This window comes from Mustela nigripes, chromosome 6 (assembly GCF_022355385.1).
Source record: "Mustela nigripes isolate SB6536 chromosome 6, MUSNIG.SB6536, whole genome shotgun sequence".
Lineage (NCBI taxonomy): Eukaryota > Metazoa > Chordata > Mammalia > Carnivora > Mustelidae > Mustela > Mustela nigripes.
Genome location: NC_081562.1, coordinates 87,509,016 through 87,525,119, shown reverse-complemented (window position 1 = coordinate 87,525,119; position 16,104 = coordinate 87,509,016). Strand labels below are relative to the sequence as shown.

At 50.9% G+C, this 16,104-nt stretch overlaps 1 protein-coding gene across 1 annotated transcript; it reads left to right on the top strand.

Annotated features, from left to right (window-relative positions):
• Nucleotides 1–3,190: 3,190 nt before the first annotated feature.
• Nucleotides 3,191–14,682, top strand: KRT79 (keratin 79). The gene is made up of 9 exons (XM_059404866.1): nt 3,191–3,673; nt 5,871–6,091; nt 7,128–7,188; nt 7,312–7,407; nt 11,654–11,818; nt 12,017–12,142; nt 12,811–13,031; nt 13,709–13,743; nt 14,027–14,682. The coding sequence occupies exons 1-9, from the start codon at nt 3,191–3,193 to the stop codon at nt 14,212–14,214; spliced, it is 1,596 nt and encodes a 531-aa protein (XP_059260849.1). The 3' UTR covers nt 14,215–14,682.
• The last annotated feature ends 1,422 nt before the right edge of the window (nt 14,683–16,104 follow it).

Sequence of the window (16,104 nt, the reverse complement as noted above, 5' to 3'; positions counted from 1 at the left end):
TATCCCAGCTCTGCCACTTACCAATAGTGTGACTTTGACCAAGCTATGTAACCCCTCCAGTGTTCTCATCTGTGAGGAGAGATAATAATGCTGACCTCACAGGGCTGTGTGGGCATGCTGCCATTCAGGATCCCAGCAAGAGACAAAATTCACCCAAGAAAGTTCACTTAGATGGGCTTTCATGCCAGGAGCTCCTATGGAGGTGTGGGCGTGGCTGAGGGAATGCAGAAAGGATGGAGGGGCCCTGAGGTCGGCAGAGCTGGAGGGGCCAAACTCGGTTTGTCCAGGGCTGAGCTGTTTTCCAGGACGTGGGCCTTCCCGTGGAAACAGGGAGAAGCAGGATGAGGAGGTCACCTGTGTAGAGCTGAAAGACAAGATGAAGAAGTGAGTGACAGATGGAAGAAGCTGTAATCATGGAGGACCGCAGGGAGGAAGCCAGGGAGAAATGCCTGCCCTTCCTTCTACCCTCCCAGATCTCCTGTCGCTGCCCCCGCCGCCCCCCGCCCCAGCCTTGGCAGACCAGTGAAGCCAGAAAGCAAGGGAGCAGCCTACAGGGGTCTAGGAGGAGGGTGACTGATCTGGGGTGGGAAGGAGGCAGACGGAGCTCAACCAGCGTGGACATGAGATGCATTCCCGCACCGAACGTGTTGGCCCTGTCATGAGTGTTGAGTAAAGACTGACTGTAATAGTCATCACAGTTGGCTTAGGAAGTCCTACCCCTGTAGGAGGGTGCCCAAGGGCAGCAACTCATGTCTTCACCCCTTATCTTTGCTATGACCCCGTATCCAGCCTGACCTCAGGTGGGTGCTGTTGGGGGCTCTGCAGTCACCATTAGTCGTCTTGCCTTGTCCCTCCCACAGCCTGATATCCCCTCGGTGCTTGTGTCCTACCGTGGGGGGACTGGGGGTGGGGGGCTAGGCAGGTGAAATTCTCCAGACACAGAAGCCCTTGGTTGAAGCAGCAGTGGAGGGGAGGAAACTGCTCCTATTTAGCCACAGAAAGAAGGTCTGAACTTGGGTGTCCTGCCTGAAAGCAGAGAGGGCCTGAGGAGGCACTGTGTCTCCTCCCACCCCTGCTTTGTCTGGGTTGGGACCCCGGAGCCCCTGCCTGGCTGCGAGGGAGCCTGTTTCCAAGAAGGAACTCCCAGAGTGAGCCCTGGCAATCTGTGCCACTGTCTGTCACCAGCTTGCCCACAAAGCCTGGCAGAGAGTGCCAGGTCAACATGTGGGGCTGTGGAATGTGTGGAGCCGACTCTATTCCCACCTCCCTGGCCGCCCTGACTCAGAGGGCTGACATCACTCTCTTCCCCAGAAGTCCCACTCCCGACTGTCTCCCCTTCCCACACACCAGCAGGGAGCGATAAGGGAGGCTGAGAAAGCGATCACAGCCTCAGGGACAGGAGACAAAGGTCAGTGGGAAGTGACGCTTAGTCCCAGCTCTGTCCTGGGATCGCAGGCCAATGTTTTTTGAAAGGACTTCCCCTTTCATAAAGGCAGAGGAGGCCCAGAGAGGTTGCGAACAGCCCAAGGACACACAGTTCTGTGGGGATACACCTCCCAGCCTGGCTTGCCCCAATACCTTGTATCCCAGCTCCCAGCAGAAGGGAGGATCTGCTCTTGGGCATTAAGGGACTAATTCTGTGAGTGCCCCTCACCCCATTCCTCATGGGCGTTAGGTTCGACTTCTGTAGCAACTGGGAGCCACTTACAGTCTCTCATAGTGGCCCTGGAAAAGAGTCCTGCAGCCTCTTCTACGCCCAGAGGGGGTTTGCTCTCCACCTGCCTTCCTCAGACCTTGGGAGTGGGCCACTGTCCTCTCCTTCAGGACCCTGGGGCCACAAGTGGCCAGAGTTCCCGCTTGGGCTCTGGCCGACGCGGAAGGAATGTGACAAGTGCTGTTGCTGCTCCTTCCCATGTGTGAGTCTTTCACCTCTCTGGGCCCATTTTCCAGTTTTCCAGCTGAAAGCTCAAGTGAGCAAGGAAGGCCAATCTCCCAAGTCATGACTGCAACACTCCCTCAGTCCTAACATCTGATTAACATCTGACATCTCCATGTCTTCCTTTGGGGCTGTGTGGGTCCCAGGAGCCTGAGGTCAGAGGTGGGGGCACAGAGGGGACTGTGTGAAGTGATTGAGGAGCTCCTGGCCCTTATGAACCAAGCACCAGGCTCCTTGGGGACTGGGAAGATGGGAATGTTGGGGTGCTCCCTGGGGCTCTTGGGGTCTTTGTTGAACACATTCTTCTTAGACCTATACTTATGTCTAATCAGAATGGGATGTGTCCTCCGCCCACCTCCTCCAGAGTGGCTGGGTCCTTCTAGGGGTGTCTACTGTGGGACAGAGGGCTTGGGGGGCCGGTTCAGGTGATAGTCAAAGTGCTCTCTTTCTCTTCAGTCCCCCAGCAAAACGTGCTTCTCCCCATGCATCTCCCTGGCCTCGGGGCAAAGCCTGAGGTGCCCAGGCCTTTCCACTTCCTCCTCTAGTGGTCCAGCCCCATGGTTGGGCCGACACCCTCTTCCTGTCCTTATACTTTGCTTGGCGTGGGGTCTCTGCCCCGCAGACAATCTGGCAGTGGATGACGGAAGAACAGACTGCCCCCAGCCCACTCTGTCACCTGTGTCCCCCACCCTGGACCTGTCGGGCGGCGATGAGGCCGTGGGCTGGGAGGGTGGGACTGGAGCAGGCCTGGGCACCCTCTCCACAGCCCGTTGCCCAACCCTCCCTTCCCTTACCACCTGTACAGCCCTGGGCCCTGGGGCCTTGGCTTGCGACAGGGGCCTGGGCCAAATCCCATAGAACAGAGCCCCATTGACGGTGGCCATCGGGGCTGGGTGGGAGGAGACCAAGCCAGCCACTGGGTGGTGGGGGTGGCCGTGGGAGCCTGTATCATCCCGTTCCAAGACAGGAGAGCCCCAGGGGGGAGAAGGTGGCATCCTGCCCCACACAGTCTCGGCTCAGCCCCAGCTCCAGAGCACGGATGATAACTGGGAGCAGCCCCTCCCTGCTGCTGGGGGTAAGGGGACTCCCCTGGCCCATGGGGCCCCTCCCTCTGTTCCTCGGGCAATGGGGCAGGAGTGTCTCTGGAGCCCAGGAGCCAGCCCAACTGGGAAAAGATAAAAAGCCCATTGGTGGCACAGCATTCCCATACCGCGTTCCCTCTCCGCTCTCTCAGCCTGCGCTCCTGCCCCTCTGATGGTCATGAGGTCCTCTGTGTCTCGACAGACATACTCCACCAAAGGGGGCTTTAGCTCCAACTCTGCAAGTGGAGGAGGTGGGTCCCGGGGCCACACCAGCTTCAGCTCAGTGACGGTGTCCCGGAGCAGTAGCAGTGGCGGGGGGACCCGCTGTGGCCCCAGCAGGGCTGGCTTTGGCAGCCGAAGCCTCTATAACCTGGGGGGCAGCAAGAGCATCTCAGTCAGTGTGGCTGGAGGGGCCTCATCAGGGCGGGCCCTGGGAGGCTTCGGCTTTGGCAGTGGGGCCTATGTGGGCCTGGGGGCTGGGCGGCAGGCCTTCGGGCCAGCCTGTCCCCCTGGAGGGATTCAGGAGGTCACCGTCAACCAGAGCCTGCTGACCCCTCTCAATGTGGAGATTGACCCTGAGATCCAGCGGGTGCGCACCCAGGAGCGCGAGCAGATCAAGACGCTCAACAACAAGTTTGCCTCTTTCATCGACAAGGTGAGCCGGGGTGGAAGGAAGCAGGGAGGGGCCCTTGGAGGAGAAGCAGGGCCACTAGGAGAGGGGGTGCTGGGCGGAGGCTGCACACTGCTGAGGGGCGGTTGATGGAATGACTTTGAGCTCTCTGGCCTGGTGACATCCTTCTGGGCCTCCTTGTCCTTGCTCGGGACAAGGGCTGTTGCTGAGCCCGTCTTGACTGTGTTGTGCCTTTCCTACAGTCATCGTTGACATGATCACACAGCAGCCTGTCCCACAATTAAGGAGTAGACAGTCCTCAGGGCTCCTCCTAATAGGGTGGTCCTTAGTGCCTCTGGTCAGCTGGGGAAACCAGCTCAAATGTTCAACAAGTTATGCAAGGAGCCCATCTGCTCCCCCTCTCTCAGTGTTGGAGAAGGCCTGACAAAGATGTGATCAGGACACGATTGAGGTGTTGTTCTAGAAGAAGTTACCATTTTGCTTCTCCTATTCCTCCTTGCTGTTTCTGCTGTTCCCAGAAACTCAATCTGGGATGGACAGTGAAGAGGGTGGTCGCCGGGGCACCATGACCCAGGGTATAGTTTGATCTGTCCCAGACCGGGAGCATCCTGACTCCTTCCTTCCCTGGCCTCCAGACCAAATAGGTGGCTCTTGTACCTTCTGTCTGGCATTTCCAGTTCCACTCTCCTGCCTTGTCAACCTCTAACACAAGTCTCTAGGCAAGGGGACCATAATGGAGAAAGTCCTGGTGGATAGCCATATGACTTTGGGGTCCCCAAAGAACATTTATGTCCTCTTTCTCTTGGGAAGCCCACAGTGTCCCATGAGGAATCAGAATAGTGATATTTGTCCATTAAAACAGAAGTCTAGAGAGGACAAGTGATTTGTACAGGATCATAGAGGCACTTGGAGGCAGAGGTAGGCCTGGAGCTCAGGTTCTTGGGCCCTATGGTCCTTGGCATTAAGAGACCTTGTTGCTGTTTGAGGTGGGTGCACCTGCTTCATGGTTCCCAGGCCATGTGACTTTGGGCCTGGGGTGCTGTGGAGGTTGGACCTGGAGAAACCGGACTGCAGAAGGTGAAGCAAGCAGTTCCGCCCACCTCCTCACCTTCTCCCCTAGTGACTTTTGGTTCTCCTGTGGGACTGTCCCAGAGGTCAAACAAGAAAAACCTTTCTCTGGCTCTCAGCATCATGTTCTAGGAGCTGGGCATCTGTGAAGTTGACCCTGTCCCATGTCTTTTGCTGGGCAGAGAACCCACCAGAGGACCTCTGAAGTCCATGCCATGAGCCCCCTTTTAAGTCTTTAGAGGCAGGGCTGAGCAGCTATATTTAAAGTCAAATTTATAGAAAAGTTGTTAGAACAGTACAAAAGATTTCTCTATATTTTTCACCCAGATTCACCAAATTTTAAAATTTAACTTAATCTAAAGCAATTTTAGTTCCAAACGCAGAGTATTGTATTAGTTTCAGGCATACACCATTGCGATCCCACACTTCCATACTTGCTCATTGCGAATGCTCCCCTTCAAGCCCACTGCCCATGTCCCCCATCCGCCCTCCCACGTCCCTTCCGGTAACCAGTAGTGTGTTCTCTAGAGTTAAGAGTCTGTTTCTTGGTTTGTTTGTTTGTTTCTTTCTTTCTCTCTCTCTTTTTTCCTTTGTGCATTTGTATCATTGCTTAAATTTCATGTCTGAGCGAAATCATGTCGTATTTGTCCTTCTCTGACTGATTTCACTTTAGAATCATGAATTTTTACATTTTGTCACATTTGCTTTCTCTTTCCTTGGGTGTGTGTGTACACGCACATATGTACACACTTGTATATATACATACATATATATACATACATTCTATATGCACCTGCATTTTTAACAGTTGATTTGAGTGCAGAATTAGGGTTCAAGAACATCGGTTTACCCAGGCCACGGGGGAAAGGGAGACCCAGAGCGAAGTGATTTGACTGTTGCCAACTAGTAAAGGGCTGAGTTGGGGCTTTTACGGTTTATTAACTCTTTAGAGTCCTTGTCATTGGATTGGACAGTCTTTCCCAGTGAAGGCTGTTCCCTGAGGAGGAGGGGCTCCTTCCCACAGCAATGCTTGAGCTGTGCACCAGCCCTGTGAGGTCCTGGATGGGGATGGTGGTGACGATGGGCCCAGTCCTGGGTCATGTCTGGGGCCAGTGGATAGTACCAGCCCACCAACCTTCTTGTCCTGGCTCAGGTCCGGTTCCTGGAACAGCAGAATAAGGTGCTGGAGACCAAGTGGGCCCTGCTGCAGGAGCAGGGCCAGAACTCAGGTGTCACCAGGAACAACCTGGAACCCCTCTTTGAGAACTACTTGGGCAACCTGCGGAGGCAGCTGGACAACCTCCAGAGCGATCGGGGGAGGCTGGACTCAGAGCTGAGGAATGTGCAGGATGTCCTTGAGGACTTCAAGAGCAAGTGAGGAGGACTGGACAGGCTGGGGCCATGGGGGTGAGGAAGGGACAGTGTGGGAAATCTCCCCAGAGAGGGCCACCATATTCCCACGTTCCTGGATCCCACCTGGGGGAATGCACAGACAGAGCGTCTTCCCTTGGGTGCCTCCTGGAGAACTGTCCCACTTATTTGTGTATTGTTCATAATTTTAAAAACTCCAAGGTAGGGAGAATATGAAAGGAACCTCTACGTTCTTATTACTCAGCTTTAATAATTATTAACTCATAGCCAGTCTTATTCCATCTATACACCTAGTTGATTTTTCTCCTCCCTTATTGTCTTGAAACAAATCCTAGCCATCGTGTGATTTCATTCACAGATATTTACTGGCTATATTCATAAGGCTCGTCAGCATAGTTTGACTTAATCGAACATAAACATAATGCCATAGCCACAACTCAAATTTTTAAAACAGTAATTCCTCAATATCCTCGACTATCCATTCATTTTGAATTTCAACTGTCCCGTAAATGTCTTAAGTTTTAAAAATATGGTTGGTTTGATTCAAGATCCAAATAAAGGTCAGAGATTATGATGAGCGATATGTATATTTATAATTTTAAGGTATAATCTTTCATAACTTTCCCAATAACTTAATACTGGCAATCTCTAACCCTTAAAATCTCAGCAAAAGCAGTTGGAGAGAAGTGAGCTGTTTTAAATGACGTCCTGCCTGTCGAAAGTGAACACAAAGATAACCACTGTTGACACAGCTTTGCCTATTCCTATAAAGCCTCCCAGGGGCTCCGATCCAAAGAGATGGCTGCTCTTGATTGCCATATTATTGTGCAAAGTCTGGGCCCGTTCCCTCAAAGCGGGTGGGCAGGAATATTTAATGGCTGTACCCCAAGTTTCTTCACTGGTGGGCTGCATTACAGAACTTCTTCTCAAAGCTGTTCTTAGATAAATGTGGGACCCAAGGGGGCATAAAGCCAAGTGGGTTAAATGCTTTAGGAGGCAGAACTAGGCTGATTCTGACCTGAGTCTTCCTATGTTACAGGTACGAGGATGAAATCAACAAGCGCACTGCAGCGGAGAATGAGTTTGTGCTGCTCAAGAAGGTGAGCAGGTGGAGGGGAGTTGGGAAGGTGGTTCGAGGGCTTGCCAGGGTGCTGTGGTGACTCAGAGGGAGGCGAGAGCCCTGGGGACTGAGGTGTCTGCCCTGCTGTCTCTCTTGCCCCCAGGATGTGGATGCTGCATACATGAGCCGAATGGATCTGACTGGCAAGGTGGGCACCTTGACTGAGGAGCTCGACTTCCTGAATCATCTCTATGAAATGGTGAGACGGCCAATGGATGGGGACAATTATATATATGTATAGCCCTGGGGATCCCCCCTGGAGGTCTGACCTGAATTCACCAGTGCAACTTAACTGATGGAAAATAGAACCTGGACCTTTTATTAACACGAGCTTCCATGCTAAGTGGTAAGGATGTGCCAGACACCCGGCCAAGTTTTACATAATCCTTTCAAGGAAGCCACAATAGAGGTACTACTATTGTCTCCATTGTATAATCAGGGACAGGGAGGCTCAGGGTAGCTTGCCCATGGTCACAGAGCTAGGTGGAGGCAGTGCTGGAATTAAAACCTGGTTCTTGGACTTCAAAGTCTGACTTGCACTCCTGTGTTAGACCTTTTCCCTTCTAGAGCAGTTTGTAATGGAGCAAGGGCCGGAGGAGCAGGATGGCAGAGAAAGGACTGAGATTTTAGGTGGGCTCAGGAGTTGAGGTGTGGGTAGTAGGTAGATAGCAGGATCCAAGAGGGGTTCCAAGGAAACAAGGAGGTTTTGAAGACCAGGGTGAGAGGGCTGAAATTAACCTGAATTGATCCTAGCATCTTGGACTTGGACTCAGTAGGGGCCTCGTGGCCCACCTTCCCTCTGTGCTGGAGTCCTTTCTCCCTCATTGCTACTAGGAGTCATGTAGCCCGGGCTTGAATCCTCCCGGTGGCAGGGAGCTCACTGTTTTTCAGGGCAGGCATTTTCACTGTTGACCAAAAAAGAAAGCTGACTTCAATCATCTTCCCATGACTTCTGCTCTTGATTGGCCCTGAGTCTGCCCTTCAGGCAACAAAGCGAGTTGTCTTTTGTGTGGCTCATTGCCTTTCCCAGGGCAGCGTGTTAGAGGTCAGGGTGCTCTGGGGACTGACATCTGTGGCATATGAGGAAGTTGAGGAAACAGTGTTCTTAGACCAGACTTTGGGAAATGGTGGGGTAGGGAGGGAGCATACAGACTTGCATTCGCGCACATAATGTTACATTAGTTTATGTGTCATCTTTAGAAGTTATTTCACAATATTTGCTCCTTAAATACCCCCCTCCCTGGACTTTTTCACATGAATGCTTTCAAGTGAGACATGTATCCATCTGCTTCCAACTTCCTGGATTTGGGCAGTTGAATTTTTGAAACCAAATGCAAGAGTTAACGAGTCCCATTTTCCCTGTGACATGTGATTATGGTTTCATCCCGTCATCTAGATAACTGTGGGCACTTTGAAACAAATTTCCCCCATGCATATGTTGGAGATACTCCATTGGGTAATTGGATATATTCATGATGTCCCAGCCTGGGGTTCTCTGCAGACCCGATAAACTTTCAGTTCAGTGTGAATGTTCATTTCAGTGTATGTGACCAGTGAGCACATTAAAGCCAACAGGGCCAAGAACCGAGTCCTAGTGCAAGAACTAGACGTTTGGTGGTATCTTTCTCTCAGGCTGACCTCACTCCACTCATCACTAATTTGTGGTTCAAGTGCCTCAGCTACTTGAAAATCTAGTTGATATCATCATCTGGCCCACATCTTTCTGTCTTGTGTTCAAGAATACTGTGGAAGTCTGTGCTGGTCCTTTATCATTTTAGTAATACAACCATAGGAGAAAATGAAATCTGTTTGTCTTGGCCTTTCCTTAGGGAAGTCTTCCTGGCTCTATGCCTCTTACTTACATTTTGTGATTCTAGAGGTTTGTAGGAGGTTGTTGTTAGGTTTTACCTGAAGAAGTCTAATGACTGCATCATTTGCCTGTTTCCCATCAAGGAGAACAGTCATTAAACTAGAAAGGGCAAGATGCAGGAGAAAATGGAAAGCCAAGACAGACACAGAAAGTATAAGAGGCCTTGGCCTTGTTGGGCTTCTCAAGGGTCCAGGCCAAAGGAGCATATCCTAGGGGGCCATGGGATTGCCACGGGGATGGAAACTCCTGGAGATCCATAAGAAATATAGACAGTAGGGAAGATTCCAGAGCTCCAGAAGCAGCAAATGTCTTCATTTTCAAGGGAATGATATTTAGGCTTACCTGTGCCCAGAGCTCCAGAAGCAGCAAATGTCTTTATTTTCAAGGGAATGATATTTAGGCTTACCTGTGCCTCTTTGGGGTTGAGAATGAAGGTGAGAGCAGCCGTTCCCTTGTTGCCTCCTGCATGAATCAACTGTGATGGCCAATAAAGCACTCACTAATTGATTTCATGCTCTGGTTTTGGTCAAGCCAGATCTCGGGGAAATCTGGAGGGTCACTCACCAACCCCTGGCATGTCTTACAGGGCAGAAAAGCAGCCTTGTGCCCTCCCTCTGGCCTGGATGATTCCTGTGGGATTTAGCCCCTGCTCCAGTATCAATGCTTTGGCCTCTCTGGCTCTTTCCTTCCTTGCCCAGAGGCTCTCCACGTGCTCTTCCTCTCAGGGTCGCTGGTGTCTGAGGAGACGCATATCTTTAATCTACGGAACTCTTCCTTCTCCTTCTCCACTTGTATCAGCTCTGTTTCTTTGGAAAACCTAACGCTTTTATCATCTTAGTCTATCACTCTTGGTGGGATTTGGTAGATCTCCTTGTCTTAAAAATTCCAAGTTGATGTTCCTCAGGACGACACTCTGGCTCAGGGGTGCACAGGGACCCTGAGCGGGGCAGGGTGAAAGGGTGATGCTACAAGATGATGAAGTCAGGGTTATCACCGCTGTGGCAAGATGATGTGATCTATAGCAAATAAGCCTCATGGACGTCTTGACCTACCTTCACAGAAGTGTGGGCACATAATGCATTTTACTGAGCACCCACCATAGGCCACAAACAGATCTGAATCCTTACATCAACCCCAAGAGGAAGATCACCACAGGCTCTTTATAGAAGAGGGGGCGGAGGCATCAGGAAGTTCCACCCCGGTCACAGAGCTAGTGAATGGCAGGCTGGGGACTTGAACTTCGCTTTGCCTGTCTCCAGAGCTCATGTCGTTTCACTCAACGGCAAACGTTTCATGAGTTGGATGTTCGCCCCTTCCTCCCCACCCATTCCACCTCTCAAATGATAATGCAGCTTAGTAATCTAAATCTGTGTCAGTATGGATGGCTGTTCTGGATTTGGTCGTTCTCTTTCTCGGCTTCTATCTCTCTCTTAGTCATGCCACCTCAGGTTCTGGTGTCAGACTCCCAAGGTTTAAGACTGGGCTTCCCGCTTATTAGTGTGTGATTTGGGGCAGGTCACGTCAGTCTTTGTGCTATTGGAAAAGGGCTTGTAACAAGTTGGTGTCTGTTAAGTGCTTAACACAGAGCCTGCTCACAGGAAATGCTCGGTCAGTGCGCTCTAATATTCCAGCTTTATCGGTTATAATTCCACTGGCGGCAGGAAAGCTGGGGGCATGACCAGAGCATACAAGGTGTTGATTCTCAAACAGAAGATTCTCTCCCCTCTGGGAGCCACTGAGGTTTGGGCAGTTGGTCGACAGCTTAGGACAGGAAGGACCGTGGGAGAGATGGAGGCAGAGCTCAGTTGGGAGCCCATTCAAATGAACTAGTGATAGAGCTGAACTCAAAGCCAGAGCACAGAACTGCTGAAACTAAACCTGCTGCTCATGGCATCTTTAAATGCCTGTTTATATGTCAAAATCAATAGTCCTAGAAACCCAGGGAGGGTCTAAGAACATCACCATGGTCTATAAATGTCAGTATAGTCTAGAGGAAACCATCTGGGAATTTGTTGCTCAACTGATTGGTTCCAGTCTGGGCCCCAGGACTGGACTGGATGACCTTGGATCTGATGACCTTGGATGTGTCACTTCTCTTTCCCAAGCCTCTTTCCTAACCAAGGAAAGTGTCAGGACTGCTGTGAATGGTGGCGCAGGGGGTTAGCTGGCTGATTGGAGAGAGGGGTTTGAATCAGGCCTATGTTCAGTTCCTTGGATCCTACTGTCTGCCCCCGTCAGAGGGGAGACTTTTCCCAAGTTGACAAAAGTGGCCTGGCCTGCCTCCCAGGGCATTCTGAGGATGACAGGGGCTGGCACCAGGTTTGGGTGCAGTAGGTACACATTCTTTCCCCTTCTGTAATCTCTTGGAAACCTGTAAATCCACAACAAGGAATGATATTTATAAAAATGAGAGCCCATTTCCCAGCTGGAGAGAATTAGGTCTTTCCTTCTAGGCTGGAGCCTGGGGTAGAGCACAAGCCTCCTCTTGCCACCTGGGGCCCCGTCCTTCATCCCTCGGTTGTCTCCTGGGGGCCTGGATGAGGGGCACTGGTGGCAGCTATCTCTTTTTCTGTAGGAGCTGAGCCAAGTACAGACCCACGTGTCTGACACCAATGTCATCCTTTCTATGGACAACAATCGCAGACTTGACCTGGACAGCATCATTGCTGAGGTCAAGGCCCAGTATGAGCTGATTGCCCAGAGGAGCAGGGCTGAGGCTGAGGCTTGGTACCAGACCAAGGTGAGGAGAACAGCTGGTCCGGTGTGTGGGCTGGGACAGATACAGAACTTCTGACACTGTGAGAAGCCTGGGGCTAGACATGCCAGCTGACGTGGTAGGAACAGGGGTGGGGCTCTAGCAGTGAGGGTGGGCCTGGGGCAACTAGTTATCCAGGAGGGCCTGGAACTGACAGGTCACTGCCACTTTTTTGGTCTCCAGTATGAAGAGCTGCAGGTGACAGCTGGGAAGCATGGGGACAGCCTGCGGGACACTAAGAATGAGATTGCTGAGCTCACTCGCACTGTCCAGAGGCTGCAGGGCGAGGTGGATGCGGTTAAGAAGCAGGTGAGTCTTTGGTGAGGAGCCTGGGGGTCAGGTATGGGTTGGCAGAGGTGAGGACCTTCTCTATTGTCATGCTGAGGGGTGAGAACTTCTCTTTTTCTGAGGGATGGGACACGCTCAAATGAGCTGGACTGTTAAAATCAACACAGTCCTTTTATAGGGTAAGAAACTAAGGCCTGGAGGAGGATAGGAACTTGTTCAAGGTCACATAGTATTTTAGTGGTGGAGCAGGTGAGAAGATCTCCTTCAGGGAGCCTGATCCCATCTCTAGGCGATCAGAGCAAGAGGCTGACAGTTCAAGTATCCAGGTCATAGGTGCTGATTCCTTCTAGGATATGGCTAAAAGCTTGGGCTTTCCCCCAGATCGGAGTGAAGCATTTAGTTAATGGTAAGGTTATATTATTTATTCTATCTCTTTTGAGGCACTGGGCTGAGTTGCAGCCGGAGGGACTAAGATTAGACTTCAATAAGGACTTTCTCAGTAGTGCTACATGACCCTGCTTGGGTAATAGTATCTATTCTCTGAGAAGAATATTTCTGCTTTCCTTTTTTCTCAGTTAGTTGGGGTCCGGGGGGGATGGGTGGGGGAATGGTGGTATCTGGTTTGAGGGCAGAGAGATGGATGTGATGACCCTGGAGGATGTTCCCAACACCTCTCATCCGTTGGGCAGTGCCAGCAGCTGCAGGCTGCCATCGCAGAAGCAGAGCAGCGTGGGGATATGGCATTGAAGGATGCTCAGAAGAAGCTTGGGGACCTGGACATGGCCCTGCACCAGGCCAAGGAGGACCTGGCCCGGCTGCTGCGTGACTACCAGGCTCTCATGAATGTCAAACTGGCCTTGGACGTGGAGATCGCCACCTACCGCAAGCTGTTGGAGAGCGAGGAGAGCAGGTGGGGGCCCCTGCCTGCCCTGATTTGAGGGCATTATAGCTCTGCCCTGTGGGAGAGCCTGTGTCATCATTGGCTCTGTGCTAGGGGTAGGGAGAGAAGGGAGGAACCAGGAAGCTGGGCTCCTAACTCATCACCCACAGCAGACTTTCCACTTGGGTTCACTGCCTCTGCTGCACATCTCTTCAGTTGGCAGGACAATCAGTAATTCTTACAGTGGTCAGCAGCCCTACAGAAGTGAGGTTTCTTCTTCCAACACCAGATTCCACCACCTCTGAAACTTTGAAAAAAAATTTAATCATCTCTGTCCTTGGGAAGATGTGAGATGTACAGAAAGTCATTTGAGCCAGAAACCGGGAAGCTTTGTTTTGGCATGAGCTTTGTTTGCTGTCTGTGATGTGCATGCAGAAGAAGGCAGGACAGGGGAGGCTGGTGTCACTTGGCCTGTTGTGGCTCTGCTTTCTCTGTGGCACCTGCTGGAAGGGCCACAAGGCCCAGCACAGCCACATGCACCTGTTTCTCATGTCTCCTGATCTTGTCTTGTGGACCCTGGCTCGAGAGTTGACTCACTGAGTTGACCTACCGTGAAGGCAGAAAGTGGGAAAGGGGAAGGAGGGAGAGGGTTTTCACCTGGGCTCTGGGGACCACTGACCCTTCTCCTGCTATTTCGGTTTCTGCAGGATGTCTGGAGAATGTCCCAGTGCCGTCAGCATTTGTGAGTATTTTGCTGCCTTCCCTGGCCTCAGGCTCAGCCCCGGTCCTCTGCTCAGTCTGCTCAATCTGTCCTTGGCCAGAAGCACATTGCCCTCCTCCTGAGCCCCTGGAGACAGGGGGCTTATTCTTTGGGGGTTCCCAAAGAATAAGTTTACTGCCCACCTTCTCCATCAGTTTCCCAGGGCTCCACTGCCTGCTTGTTCCCATCCCTCATTGGTTTCTGCAAGTCCCCCTCCCCCTTTCAGTGTGGCTTCCCTGCCTTACCCAGACCCTTTGTCTTACAGCGGTGACTGGCAACTCCACCACGGTGTGCGGAGGCGGTGCGGCCAGCTTTGGGGGTGGCATGTCCCTGGGTGGGGGTGGGGGTGCTAGCAAGGGCGGATTCAGCACTGTCAAGGGAGGGGCCGTCTCTGGGGGCACCTCCATCCTGCGGAAGACCACCACGGTCAAGACATCAAGCCGGAGGTATTAGCTTTTCAGACTTGCAAGCTGGGGCCCCTGCAGTTTCCTCCTTGCTGTACTCACCCCACCCCACCTACCTCCATAGGAACGGGAACAGCCCCAGGACCACAGGTCCGGTGTATCTGCATGCCAGACTCTTTGCATGCGATCTGCATTTTGGGAAGGTGCAAATCTACCCACGTTTTCTCCTTGCTTCTGCAATGTGATGGGAGGGGAGATTAAGGCCACCACCCTGAGCAATGTATTTGAGTGATCTGGAGGTGAACTTTTGATCACTGAGAGGAGGTTGGATTTCCCTCAGTTCCTCTGTTCTTCTGCTCTGTGTTCAGGGCAGGCTTGCGGAGGAAGGAGGAAGTTGTGAGTGGTCCCTGAAGGCCTTTCAACCTCCCCAGTCTCCCACCAGACCCAACCCCTCTCTGAATCTATCCACGCCTGGCTCTCCTGTCTGTGCCTGTGATGTATCTCAATAAATGATGTATCTCAACTGCAGCTAGCTGTCTGGGGCTCCAGTTTGTCCTGCCCGGGGAATGAAACTGTCAACCACACACTCGCTATGCTCCATGCTACTCACCATGCTAGAAGCACACCAACTGATAACCATCAGCACTGTAGGCCTTGGCTCTTACTCTCTTCTTTGCGGAGTTCATGAGAGAAGTCTTGAAGCAATATATAAGTTGTTCAGGCAGGACCTGGTCACTGAGCAGCTGCCTATTATAGCCCATCTCCTGATGCTACTGAGTCCCCCATCCTCTGCTAACTCTGTGGGGTAGGCAGTTCATTTGTTCAATGGAGAGATCTTGGGCTTCAGAACTGGCCAGACTTGGGTTTAAATCCTAGTTTGGCCACTTACTGTGTGACCTTGGGCAAGTCACTTAACCTCTCTGAGTCCCAGTTTCCTTCTTTGTAAAAGCAAGGTGTGATGAGAACATGTGTAAAGCCCCTGGCTAACAACGGCCTTAATAGGAAACAGTGCCCTTTGCTTCCCTTCCCTCTGGCTCCTGATTTTCCACCTAACTCATCACTGAGCAGTCTGATGGCTTCTCTCTCAGCCCTCATATCTGGTCATCAATAAGAATCCACATTTTCCCAACAATAGCAGAATACATATTTTTCACAAGCACACACTGAATGTTTTCTATGGTAGATCATTTGTTAGGCCACAAAACAAGTCTTAGCAAATCCAGAAAGATTGAAATCATACCAAATCTTTTCTCTGGTCTCACTAGTATGAAGTCAGAGCTTAATAACAGGAGGAAATTGGGAAATTCATGAACACATGGAAATTAAACAGCACTTCCCTCAACAATCAATGGATCAAAAAAGAAATTAAAAGAGACATATCTTGAGACAAACAGAAATGGAAAAATAAAAAATGAACCTTATGGGAAGCCATGCAAGCAGTTCTCAGAGGGAATTTTATAGTTATGAACACTTAGAGAAAGAAAAAAGAAAGACCTCAAATAAACCACTTAATTTGACATTTTAAGGAACTAGAAGAAGAATAACAAACCAAGCTCAAATTTAGCAGAAGGAAGGAAATGATAAAGATTTGAGTGGAATTAAATGAAATAAGGAATAACAAAGATTAACCAAACTAAGAGTTGCTTTTTTGAAGAGAAAAACAAAATAGACCAACCCTTAATTAGACTCACAAAGGAAAAGAAGGAGAAGACCCAAATTAACGAAATTATAAATGAAAAAGGAGGTGCAATCACTGGTAACATAGAAATGCAAAGAAAGGATTATAAAATGCTCTTCTGAACATCTATGTGACAACCATCCAGGCATCCCACAAGAAATGGATATACTCCTAGAAACATACAACCTACTCAGACTGAATAAGAAAGAAATAGAAAATCTGAGCAGACCAATTACTGGTCAGGAGATTGAATCAGTCATC

Excerpts from the sequence above, each read along its gene's own strand:
- KRT79 (XM_059404866.1), top strand. The coding sequence starts at position 3,191 with ATGGTCATGAGGTCCTCTGTGTCTCGACAGACATACTCCACCAAAGGG. Across the intron at positions 3,674-5,870 it reads TTGCCTCTTTCATCGACAAG|GTCCGGTTCCTGGAACAGCA; the intron begins GTGAGCCGGGGT and ends GTCCTGGCTCAG. Across the intron at positions 13,744-14,026 it reads TCCCAGTGCCGTCAGCATTT|CGGTGACTGGCAACTCCACC; the intron begins GTGAGTATTTTG and ends TTTGTCTTACAG.